The sequence below is a fragment of the Urocitellus parryii genome, chromosome 5, assembly GCF_045843805.1.
Source record: "Urocitellus parryii isolate mUroPar1 chromosome 5, mUroPar1.hap1, whole genome shotgun sequence".
NCBI classification, from domain to species: Eukaryota; Metazoa; Chordata; class Mammalia; order Rodentia; family Sciuridae; genus Urocitellus; species Urocitellus parryii.
Genome location: NC_135535.1, coordinates 143,697,489 through 143,710,159, shown reverse-complemented (window position 1 = coordinate 143,710,159; position 12,671 = coordinate 143,697,489). Strand labels below are relative to the sequence as shown.

The following is a 12,671-nucleotide window of genomic DNA, read 5'->3' as shown; positions in this document are numbered from 1 at the left end:
TTTATTTATGCTGTAAAGTAGAAATCAACAATGAGGTGTTTTTTTTTTAATTCCCTTAGGGATATGTAATTAGCCCAGCATCATTTAGTCAAATAACCATTAGATTCCTATTACACTGAATTGTTGTTTTCTGAATCAGGTGATTCTATCTGTGGGATTGTTTCTGGGCAAGATCTATTGTACTGTGAGTATATTTATTTACAGATCCTTCCACATTCTGTAACTTGTTTCATTACTCAGTTTTTTTATTGTACAGAAACATTTTAGTATATTCTAATCCCATCTGTATATTTTCTTTAAGTTGCTAACACTCATGGATCATATCCAAAAACTCATTGCCAAGACTGATTTCTTAGAGATTCCCCCTGTATTTACATTTAGATGGGAGGAATATGTTTAAGGGACCCATCTATTATAAAGTTTGGAACCATAGTTAGTGAGAGTATGTTGTGTTGTTGAAAAATTCAAAGAATATAGTTATTTAATGTTTTGCTACAAAATTATAAGCATGTAAGTTATTACATTTGTTATTAGATAGATTTAATCCTTGCAAAATGTTGAACTGCCCCAAAATATTATATTTTACATGATAAATACATACAATTTTATCTATCAATGTAAAAAAATTGAAAACAGGCGTTATAGCTAAGCACAGACAGGACAAAAGTCAAACTTAAGTCTGATAATTTCTAGTTTATTGCATTTTTTAGCCAGAATTCAAATAAAAACCTAGTTTTGTCTATTACATATAGCCAATTCTCATTGTTCAGACTCCTTATATGCAAATTGTCCTACTAACAAAAATTTATTTGTAACTACAAAATCAATTCTTGCCAAACTTTTGCAGTCATTTACAGATATGCACAGACTGGTGAGAATTTTCTCAACAATTGCACACATTTCTACTTAAAGTGAAATAAATCTATGTTCTGCCATCTCTTCAAATTTCATGCTTCATGAAGTTATACTATTTGTAATTTAGTAGTGCCATCTTTCTACATTTTTGTGGTCTTTATTGTTGCTGTTGGTGGTAGTGGTCATGATCGTGTTGTTTGAAATGGCCCCTTAAAGTACTGCTGATGGGTTGTCAAGTGTTCCTAACACAAGACTGTAATAGGCTTCAAGCAGAAAATACATGGGTTAGATAAGCTTCATTCAGGCATGAATTATAGTGCTGATAGCTCAGAGATGGAAGTTAATGAATCCAAAATATGTATTGAATGTCTTTTAAAAAAACAAGGTTATGCATTGATCAGTTGACAAAAATTTTCAAACTAGACATTTACAGAATCTATTTCTATATTTCTCAAGGATCCTAGGTTTAGTACTCACTAATTCAATGTTTGTGTTGATGTTATGTAACTTAACCACTACATCTAATAAGATAACAAATAACCTGGATTCATATCAAACAATGAATACAATAATTCTGTGAGGAATTTTTATGTGTAAGATTGAAGTACTCTCTTTTGGAATATTCTCATAATTTTTGAGTTGTATTAAGGAACTGTTCTTCACAAAATACCTGAAAAGTAAACTCAGAAATTGTCACCATCTTGCATGTTTGCATTCTAACTTCTCTTACTTTTTTATAAAAAAGAGAAATTGTTTAATTTTGAGACAAAATATATCAATTCAGTATTGTAAATCAAAACTAAATCTCTCATCAAATCTAGAAATATAAACAATTTTTTAAAATTAAACATTTTAAAATAATATATAAAACATAAAATTGTACATATTTATGGAAAATTATGTGATGTTTAGATATATGTTTACATGGCATAATATTTAAGTAAGGCTAAACATCTCCTCAAATATTTATCATTTCTTCATGGTAAAAAATCTTATTACTGGCTTCTTCTTAAAGGACATAATTTTTCATTTTGATTTTTTAAAATTTTTGTTTTTGAATTCATCAGTGAAGTTTATGTACTTCCAATAGCTGTATAGCTGTATACAATTATTTGTGGCAAAACACATCAACTAAATAAGTAACAGAATCAGGCAAGCTGATCATCATTCCTCACAGAGAAGGCATTTCAGAAAATATAATTTAAACCTGAGACTTACCAAAACATTAAGGAACAGAGAAACTGGTCATCTGCCTGGCAGAGATGCCCTGAAAGCTTTCCACTGAAATCTTTTTTTTTTCCTAATCATAAATATTGTTTAAAGTAAGAAAAACAGGAAAAAAAGTGATTTTAGTAATAGTGAGTAGATATAAAAAATATCAATCTTATAGCAAATTGTCATTTAAGGTAATACTAAACAGGCTAGCAGAATTTATTAAATTGGGAAAATGACCTCTGTTGACTTTGGAACCCTTTTGCTCACTTTTTGTTGAAAAGCAGTTGCTTCCCTGACTCCAGTCCACCTGTGGACCCAGGACCTTTAATATTCTTGAATGTGACTTGAGTTCCTCCAGGATCTCCTGTTCCTTCCCTATGATACCCACTGTATCACTGAGTGTTTGACTCCAGAATCTGGCTCTAATGTGAAAGTGGTCTAATGGTACCTGAAGGCTCAGTAAGTAGATTGAAGGATATAGGCACACTTGTTTTCAGAATTTCCAGACACAATATTGTTCAATTTTTTGGTTTCTTATTTTATTTGTTCTTTGATTTAGCATTTTTTGATTTGTTTTTATTTAGTTCAACCTCATGATGTTGTTTTTTTGCTTTGGCAACAAAATCTTTGATTTAATATTTTATTAAACATCTGGTAGCAATCATTTTAATTTTCATAATTTTAAAAATCTGGATGAACCTGGGAGATATTATGTGATGTGAAATAATTCAGGCATGGAAAGAGAAATAGCACTCATGTGTGGAATCTAAAAAATTGAATTCATAGACATTGAGTATAATGATGACTATGATACAAAATTCCAGTTAAGTAAGGAGAAGAAATAAGTTTAAGAGGTCTGCTGTACAACATAGTGACTGACTACAGTTTAATAGATTTTTAAAAATTGCTGATCAACAGGTTTTAATTGTTGTCACCACAAAATGATGAAAAGTATTTGAAGTATAGATATGTTAATTAGCGTTGTTTAAACAATACACAATGCATACACATTTTAAAATATGTTGTACATAAGTACGTATATATGCATATATATGTGTGTATGTGTGTGTGTGTATACATACTCACAGAATTTTCATTTGTCAAATAAATAGAAGCAAAAAATCCTAAAAGCATAGCTACATAAGAATGAGTAATTTTTTTATAAAAGAGAATGGTATCTTTTCTGACATTTTATGCATTTAAAAATAAATAAAAATGACAATTTGGAAGCCATTTAGTTAACTTAGAATAACATTATAAATATCCTATTTCCTTATAGTTATGGTTTAGTTCTTTAATCATAGTTATGTTGTTTTTATAAATAAAAATTTACAGACTAGTGTAGTTATTAGACCAATAAAAATGTGTTTGGTCCATTCATAGTTTAATTTTATAAAATCTAGCGCCAACTTGAGAATCAATAATTTTCCTATAAAATTAGAATTTTAGATGACCTAGTAATTTTAGCTCCATATTCCATTATGGTAAGAATTTTGTAGGGCTGAGTAGCAGCTATCAAATTAGACAGGGAATTTGTTCACTTTTCCCATCAGACTTTCTTTCCACATTTTCATCCCCTGATTGATCTCTGTAGACATTTGAATTTATAACCCCTAAAAAATGTTAGTAAATTAGATGATCTCTTTTTTCCTTCTTAAAGTATTTTTCCATGAGGGAATCCCATTCAATAATTAACACAACAAACCTAAAAAATTTAGGTCTCTGCGCTGTAGAAGTACAGAGCTTATGTTTATTGCTAAAATGTGTTCATCAACTGGGACAGCATAATGTATACAGAAGTGTAAAATGCATAAACAAACAAACAAAAAAAAAGGTCACTATAATTTTACTCAGTGGCAAAGGCTATATTAGGAATGGTATTGTAGTAAGTGATATCAAACTAAGTTAAAACATACTTAACGAGTAATTAATGAGCTAAAACATGAGGAATGGGAAAGGAGAATTGACAAAAATATATTGTACAAAGACAATTTGTATAAAGACAATTTGTAAGAGAAAATAACAGTGATGTTCTGTGGAGAGTCTAGGATCTCCACATTAATAGGCCAAATGCCTTACATGGTTTTACATGCCAAAAATACATTGTTTTACTGTTATTCTTTTAATTAAAAAAATAGATAAAAAGATGTGACTGTCTCCAACTCCTGTCATAAAATTGTTTCTTATACAACCAATATTAGAAGCCCAGAAGAAATTCATAGCTTCTTCTTCTAAAAGGGCAGTCATTATTACAATTTATCTTCCCCAAACTTGCCATGTGCATATACTTAACCTGGATTTTGGGCTGTCTCTGAAAAGGCCTTTGAAACTAAAATAAAGAAACTCACTTGTACGATTGAAATTCTATCATGTAGATAACTTAATGCTTCAAGGTTTTTCAAGAAAAAACAGATGCATTTTCTCCACAGGTATTAAGATGCTAACGGGTATAAATTGGGCCAAATGTGCTTTATTCTGAATCCTTCTATTTCTTTACCTGAAGGAAGGATCAGGAATTTGGAAATTTCGGACATTGTAAGAACTCCTATGTTAGGTTTGCAAGTGTGTTTTTTAAAAATATTTTATTTCTGTGGTTGTAGGCAGATGTCTATTCTCTTCCTTTGTGTAACTAAAGGCTGGTTTTTGTGCTATATACTAGATGTTCAACTGGCGAAATGAGAATTGAGTTTTTCCTTTCTTTTCCTTTCAGCTCACTCCAGTTGGCACCACGGTATTTACAGGATTTTCAGGAGACAATGGAGCTACTGACATAGATGATGGCCCAAATGGACAGATAGAATATGTTATTCAATACAATCCAGAAGATCCGGTATGTAAACAGCCATGCATGATGAGATTTCACTATAAGGAATAAAATTAACTTTTATCCCAGTTGATATTTGTTCTATTTTTCTATTAGTTAATAGAACCACTTAAATTAACTATTATTAATATAAAAATTGACTTAGTTCCAATATTTTTGTTGTATTTTATCTTTGGCAGTAACTGAACATAAGAGCAAAATGCATTCATAGGCATAATATGCCACCATCTTTACTAAATGTATTTTATATTTGTAGACTCATGATCAGTCTAAGCATTCTAAACAAACCATTGCATATGGTATAACCAATGTGATGCATAGGCTTTATGCAATTTGAAAATTAATGACAATAGATAAAAACTCCTATGTTAGGTTTGCAAGTGTTTGTGGTTTGCCACCACAAACCACAAACACACACCAGATACATTGTCAGTTTTGAGAAGACCTTAAAATCCTAGTCCAGCCAACAGTGAAATCTCAGAGCAGAAAACAAAGTCTCTAGCTATAGATCTTTCTTGTTTTGGGATTTATATTGTTTTTTAGGTCATGGAATCACTTACTCAAATGACATATTAAGCAAAACTAGACAAAATGTAAAATCTTCAAATGAGACTATAGCTGGAAGTCTTGCCTGCCCTCTGTCTTTCCTCTTCCTATGGCATCTTCTCAGATTATCACGAATTCCCCAAAGCAGAGTTAAAACCACTTCCTAAGTGGTTTGCTATTTCATGTTTCTTTCTTTTGTTTACTACTAGGAATATAAAATGTTTTGAGGTTAACATTATTTTTTTACCCTTTATGTTTTTTCATAAGGTTTAACTAAACACACACAGCACACATCAATGAACAAAAACACTGTTGAGCAGGTAGAGTTTAATAACTCACCAAACATGTCTACCTCACAAATTTATTGTCAGAATAAGGTAAAACACAAATGCATCTTCTTGTATTCTCAAAAGCAAGTTGTAGTAGCAACTTTTCTCCATTGCTTTGGAGAAACAACCAGGCTCACAGGTGAAGTGATTTGCCTGGTATTACACCGCCATTTCTAAGTCTCAAAGCCCAATTTTAGAGGAGAATGCACTCCACTCTTCCTCTACTGAATTGAAATAGATGTAGTATTGTTGTTAAAAATTCTCAAAACATTTGAAAATAAGAATGAAATAAAAGGGGTGTGGGATGGGCATAGTAAGGCAAAGGGCAGGTTTCAGAGATTTTGTTTCCCTTAAAGGGAACTTCTCAGCATGTTTGAAAGGAAACCAAGATCTGGGGATGTGATGAGAATTCGACAGAGAACCTTAAGTATGAAGGGTTATACAAGAAATGGAGTGGAAAGGGCTGCAGAAACAGCAGAGGAGCAGAGGGCAAGAGAAACACTTTTCCATTAACAGTACAAAAGACAGTGATTGCACCTTCTGTCTGAACCATTCATCTTGTTTACTCTTCAGATTTTCTTCTTTTATAATTAATAGTGCCCATGTGTGCCATTTTTTCCAGCTTACATTATATGATGGTCATTCCTTAATTCTTATTCCTTAAGCTATATGAAAATGAAGCCAGAAAATATAGAATGGTCATAGAATGGTCATTCCATGTATTGGAGGGAAATGTTTTTTTGCATTGAAAAAAAAATATTTAAAGCTTAAGTTATAGTTTAAACTAAAAAAAAAAAAAAAAAAAAACTTAGAAACTGTCTTCTAGTTTTGTGAAGCTGAAATTCCTTTTTAGCTGTGCAGTAGTTTCTTCTGAATGCTTCCCCCTTTCAGGAATCTCCGGGCTTGAAATCAAACAAAATTATGTATCTTTTACTACCTACAGAATAGATAACCAATCAGCCTCATGCAGTTTTAAAATTACAAGAAAGAAAAAATAAATTTTAGCAAGCTACCAGTACTGTCGAATAAATAAAGTTCTCTGGGCATGGTCTTACTTCCATGCTACAAAAGAGTAAGACATCATGGAAACATTTCACGTGGGTTCTATTGGAGGAGAAAGCATTAATCAAGGCACATTTTTAGACAACCTTCAGCTGTCCTAGATATTTACTGTAAATTCAGTACCAGACTTTTTTCTTCTAATATCTGCAAGAGAAACACTTATTATTTTTATATTTCATATTCTCATAAATCTATAGTAATTTTCTTTATATTAAAAGTTGCATAATGGCTGGGGATGGTGGTACTCGCCTGTAATCTCAGCAGCTCAGGAGGCTGAGGCAGGGGGATTGGGAGTTCAAAGCCAGCCTCTGCAAAATCAAGATGCTAAGCAATTCAGTGAGACCCTGTCTCTAAATAAAACACAAAACAGGGTTGAGGATTTGGTTCAGTGGTTGAGTTTCCCTGAGTTCAATCCCTATACTCCGTCCTTGAAAAAAAACTAGAATAATGCTCTCCTAACTTCTTAATATAAAAAGCAAAAGTGCATGTATAATGAACAAACTATTTAACCTGAATGTGATCATCTCTGGCTTTGGTAAGCACTGATATAATTTCTTTTAAAGTAGTCTCATACTGTATGATAAATGGTAGAAAGTGTAGATCAGTCTGTCTTATTTAAAATTCTGGTCATTTTCTTTCATCTGATGCTTTGTTGTTCATTACTTAAAGTCACATATTACCTACCCTCTGTTTCATTCATCTCACAATTGTTTTGTTTGGGCACAAAATACTGTAAACTATTCTTGAAGTCAATATCTAAACATCATGAAATTTACATTCAAGGGTGGCTTGTTTCCTTCCTTTGAGAAACACAAACATGTTGACACTGCCCTTGATTTCCAATAACAGAGTAAGCTGCCATTGTTGAACTTCCATCACTCCTATCTGCTGAGGGCCATTACCAAGTAGGTATGACGCATCGTAATCCTTGCCAGTGTACCCCATGTTAAATGGACTTGCCTTGGAAATTTGCTGCGACCTTGCTTGTGTGTTTGAGAAAGGTGACCCTGCTCAATCACCAGGGTGGATCCAGGATTAGGGTGTATTCCTGCAGGAAGTATCTCCATCCTTGGGTTTAGGGCGTGACAATAGCAGTTTTAGGGAAGTTGAGGTTGAAGATTTTTGCTGCTGGGATTAGGGTGTTCTTGTTGCTTGTTCTCGTTGAGTTCTCGTGAGATTAAAATGGGATTTGGAAAAAGCCTCGTGGAGTAGGATTTGGGATCGGACATATTGGAATTGCCCCTGAACGTGTGTGGAGGCTGGTGTGAGATCGGGAATAAAGAATTGCTGTTTGAACATACAAAGCTGTGTGGTGCCTCCTGATTCTGGTGCCCCCCAAGACATCGGCAACTTGGTGCTGATAACGCCAAGGTTGCGGGTTCGTTCCCCGTACGGGCCACCAAATGCCGAAAGCCAAGTGCCAAGCCGAGACATTGGCACGTGGCTTTCGGCACCTATCACTGAGCCAATATATATGTATACACCCATACCCCAGTTGCTTCCCTCATATTATCTGCTTCATCCTTGTAGATAGTCGCAAATGCGCCTCCTGTCACATAACAATGCAAAACATTAATTAAATTTTACCATCATTTTAATCAGTGCTTCTAATGAGAGTTCAGTGGAAATTTAATATTTCCTGTACATAATGCATCATTTTTTTCTACTTTTAATTTTTTCATTTAATTGTGTGTGCTTAGCAACTTGACTTTTGCATGCTAAGGTGTACTTTTTTAATAATTATTTTTTGGAAGAGGGTTTCAGACTTACTTAAGTTTTTAATCTCTATTTTTTATAAATTAATTATCAATCATTTTTGTGTAATATTTTTATGCCCTTTTCCCTCTTTCTCCCTTCCCCCTGACTGCTTTACCTCTAAGACTCTAATTACAGGAAAGGTAGATATTTTGATATTGTTTCACAGCTTCCCAGGGCTCTGTTTAATTATTTTCAATATATTTTTAATCTTTTTTCTACAAACTGGATGTTTTCTATTGATCTGTTTTCAAAGTCACACCTTGTCTGCCATCTCCATCCTGTTGTCAAATATATGCAATGGTCTTTTTATTTTTTTGTTTTTAAATTTAAGATATTGTGTTCTTTTGTTCTAAATTTTCCACATTCTTAGAATCTTCATTTCTTCACAAGCTATAAGATTTTCTTTTTTTTAAATTTATAGTGTATATCATTTTTGCATATTTTTTTACACAGGTAGAGTTATAATAATTGCTTGAATACCCTTGTCTGGGTTTTGTAGTATTGTCTTGTCTCCCTCTTGAAAATGGAATACATTTTCTTCTTCATCACACTGACTTGTTTGGGGACTCTGTCATGGATATTGTGAATGTTATGCAGTGGAGAAATAGTTGAATCTATTTAGTTTCTCTGAGGATTGTGATTATTTCAATGTTGTTTGTTTATTTTTGTATTTCATTTGTGTTCATTAAGGGACAACTTGGTTGAACTCAAACTGGAAGCTCTTTTACTTGAGTGCAGCTCAAATCTTCATTCAGCAAGTATTATGTTTTTTATAGTTGATCTGCTTGTAATCTGCCCTTCGAAGCTATAGTTTAGAGAACAGCTAGAGATTGTGACATAGCTTATCAATGGAATTTTATTCTATCCTTTGCTAGCTTTCTCCTTTCCAGTATTTCCCTACTCAATTATAGTCAACCTTGGTGCATCACCTGATGCTTCAGTCCATAAGACTTCAGGCTTCCTATCAGACTTTTATGTGTCTCAACATGGTTCTGAACTTGGCCTTCTCTCTGGGTAACTGCCATAAAACAGGAAACTTAACTCATGTCATCTCTTTTTTCAAGTATCTACTTCCTTCAAAAAATATCTGCTTTGGTTTTCTCTCTGAAGATACTAGCTTTTTGTTCTGTTTTGTTTTGTTTTGAGTGGTTGATTGATTTTTATATTCTGTATACTTGTGCTTTTTGTTGAATTATTTGGTCAAGTAGGAGTTAGTTATATAGGAGTAGAATGATTAATTCCCAATGAGTTTCTCTCTTCAATATATTTTTAGAAAACCTAGTGTTTTTACTCATTTTTGCCTTTGAACTATTTTGGCTTTCCTAAATAGCACAATAGCAACAATGATAGTAGCATTTCCAAATCTGAATAACAAAAGGGAACATGCATCCATTCCACCTATAACTGGATCTGCAGTGATATGCTGTGAGCTGATTTAGCATACCTACTACTGCATAACCACAAACACTGAAATTTCAAGTCTATTTTAGTCTGTATTCTCTATAGTAAAGGCAAAATTAAAGAAAGTATTAGATCCCAACATGTCTATTAATCTTTTTATTAAAAAAAAAAAGACTAATGTAGGAGATAATGCTTTTCAATACAAGTGTAACAGGGCTGGAGCCTTTTGGGACATTGAGACAGTGTGAAGATGTCCCTCGTCCTGCTTTAAAGCTCAATTTTACAGTCAAGTCAGGAAGATTTCAGACATGTTGCTCAAAGTAGCGGCATGAGTTTACTGAAGGGATAAGAAAAGGGAAAGGGGACACTCTCAGAGAAGGAAAAGGACAGTGTGCCTCTCCTGCTCTCCAGTTTTATCTGGAGTCCTAGAGAAGTTTCCAGAGAGTCCCGCCCAGGTTCATCTCTTAACTTTTGACTGATAACAGAATGACATCAGATTTTCAAGTCCCCACTGCCATGACAGCTCTGGGTCACTTTGGCCCATGCTGACTGGTTCTAATTGGATTCTTAACAATAAATTCTTAAAATTTTTATGGTTAAGAGGAATTGTTCTTATCTCCCTGAGTTTCAGGATCTGGTCTGTGAAGTCACAAAAGTCTCTCCCTTTAGGTTAACGGGGATTTTTCTTGTTGACATTAGTTTGGGCCTGCATTGCTTCTGCAGATAATAGGCAGTTTGCTGAGGAATGTCATATAGCCTGTCCACTTAAGCCAGCCATGGTTGCAGGTATATTGCTTCTTGGAAAAGAAAGCATGTGGTGTAAGCACAGTGGGCCTCTTGTATAGAATTATTCCCTAACTTTGTGTTCCCACAGCTCACTTCTGTCTGTCCCCTATCACAAGAATATGGGAGGGTACACTCATGCCAATGTGTTCATTGTATAAAGTATCAGAGAAGGGAAAATACAGTATCACTACAGAATTGTTAAGTTGGAGATTCATCAAAGGTTATAGCTATCAATAATGAGTACTGTGTGTCACCATGAATCCTTCAGATGAGTCCTAGGGAACAGTATGATGTATTGGTTTGCTATATAACAAATTATCAAAAATTCAATAATTTAAAACAACATATTTATTTCCTTATAGTTTCTGTGGTTCAATAGCTTAGCTGTGCCTTCTTCTTAGGCTCTCATAAGATTATAATCAAGGTGCTGGTAAGATTAATACTCATAGTGAGGCTCAACTAGAGAAAAATCCATTTCCAAGGAAACTCAGTTTGCTGTCAGAATTTATTCATGGCTGTACAACACAGGTCCTCACCTTCTTGCTCCTCTTTACTGAAGGCTGGTATGGACTATTACAGGCTTGCCATAGGGTCTGTGCCTGCATAACTGCTAGTGCTTCAAGTCTGCAAGGAAAGTATCTAGAGCAAGTCTAATTACAAGACAGAACTTCATCTAACACAATGTAATCATGAGACTGACAAGTCATCTCCTATGCTATATTCTAAAGACTAGAAGCAAGTCAGAGATCTTGCCCACACTTAAGAGGAAGATATCATGCAAAGGTGTGAATTGCTTATCAGGAGTCAGATATGATTGTCACATATAGTATAATGCAAATGTTATTTTCATTTTTTTGCATAACATGTAAACAGAATCTACTTTGAAAAAACATTTTTGACTTTTTTATTTTTAAACTACAAACTAGAAAGCATGAAGGTTCTATTCTGGTATTAGAAAAAGGTAATTATTAGGGTCTTTCTTATCCTACCTATTTTTTTCTTTATGACAGGATAGACAATTTAGTAGAAAATGTGATGTAAGGAAAGAGGAGGCATTTTTATTATTCAAAATCATAAAATTTCAAATCTAGCCAAATGTTGCAAATTCTTCACCACAACAAAGTTCTTTTATTTAATCCCTGAATAAAATAAGAATAGCTAAACTTGAGCTTTTCTTTTCTTTTGTCTTTCTTTTTATTGAAATTCAAATGATTTCTTAAAATAAAGAAAGAACAAATTTGGGTATAAAGTGCTGCTGAACTGACTGACCCAATTTGAAGCAAAAGCACTTGTGCTATTTACCAAAAACTCCTGATTTTTCTTTCTTTGGAGATATGCCAAGAATGTACTTTTCTTGCTTGGAGGAAATTACTTGCCTTGACTAATAAAATGTGAGCTCAGACAACCAAAGTACAAGTCATATCTCCTCCCACTACTATAGGAATTAGAGAAAAACAAATTAAGGTTGTAACTGAAAGCTCTGTCCTTGTCCCCAATGCCAATTAATGCCAATTTAATAATGAGGACAGAATTTTGAGAAAAAAGGAAAATGTTGTTTTATTGCTTTACTAGCAAAGGAGAAAAAACAGGGGACTCCTGTCCCAAAGGCTGTGATTCTCCCCATCAGGAGGAACAGGGGCATTTTAAAGGAGCTCTTCAAAGGCTACCTTCCACCTGTGCCCTGACAGGGGGTCCCAGGGTCCCCTGATAGTGTGTTAGCATTCACTTGTTAATTTGGGAGATATTCACTTTCTAGATCCCCTGGCAGACATCTCCTTTCTGTGGAGCACAGATAACTCAAAGTAATACTGTTCCCAGCCCCAGGATTAGGAAGCTGGAGAAGGAGACAGGGAAAAGAACACATCTTTAAAAAAAGCCTCAGAGCATATATTCAG

General features: G+C 33.8%; 1 protein-coding gene across 17 annotated transcripts in view; it reads left to right on the top strand.

Moving 5' to 3' along the window:
- Nucleotides 1-12,671, top strand: part of Pcdh15 (protocadherin related 15) — a 716,528-nt gene that overhangs the window by 298,215 nt on the left and 405,642 nt on the right. For all 17 annotated transcript variants that reach the window (XM_077799359.1, XM_077799358.1, XM_077799357.1 and 14 more), the window contains one exon: nt 4,781-4,900. In XM_077799359.1, coding sequence (XP_077655485.1) covers nt 4,781-4,900 — 120 coding nt within the window. The remainder of the gene's footprint in view (nt 1-4,780; nt 4,901-12,671) is intronic.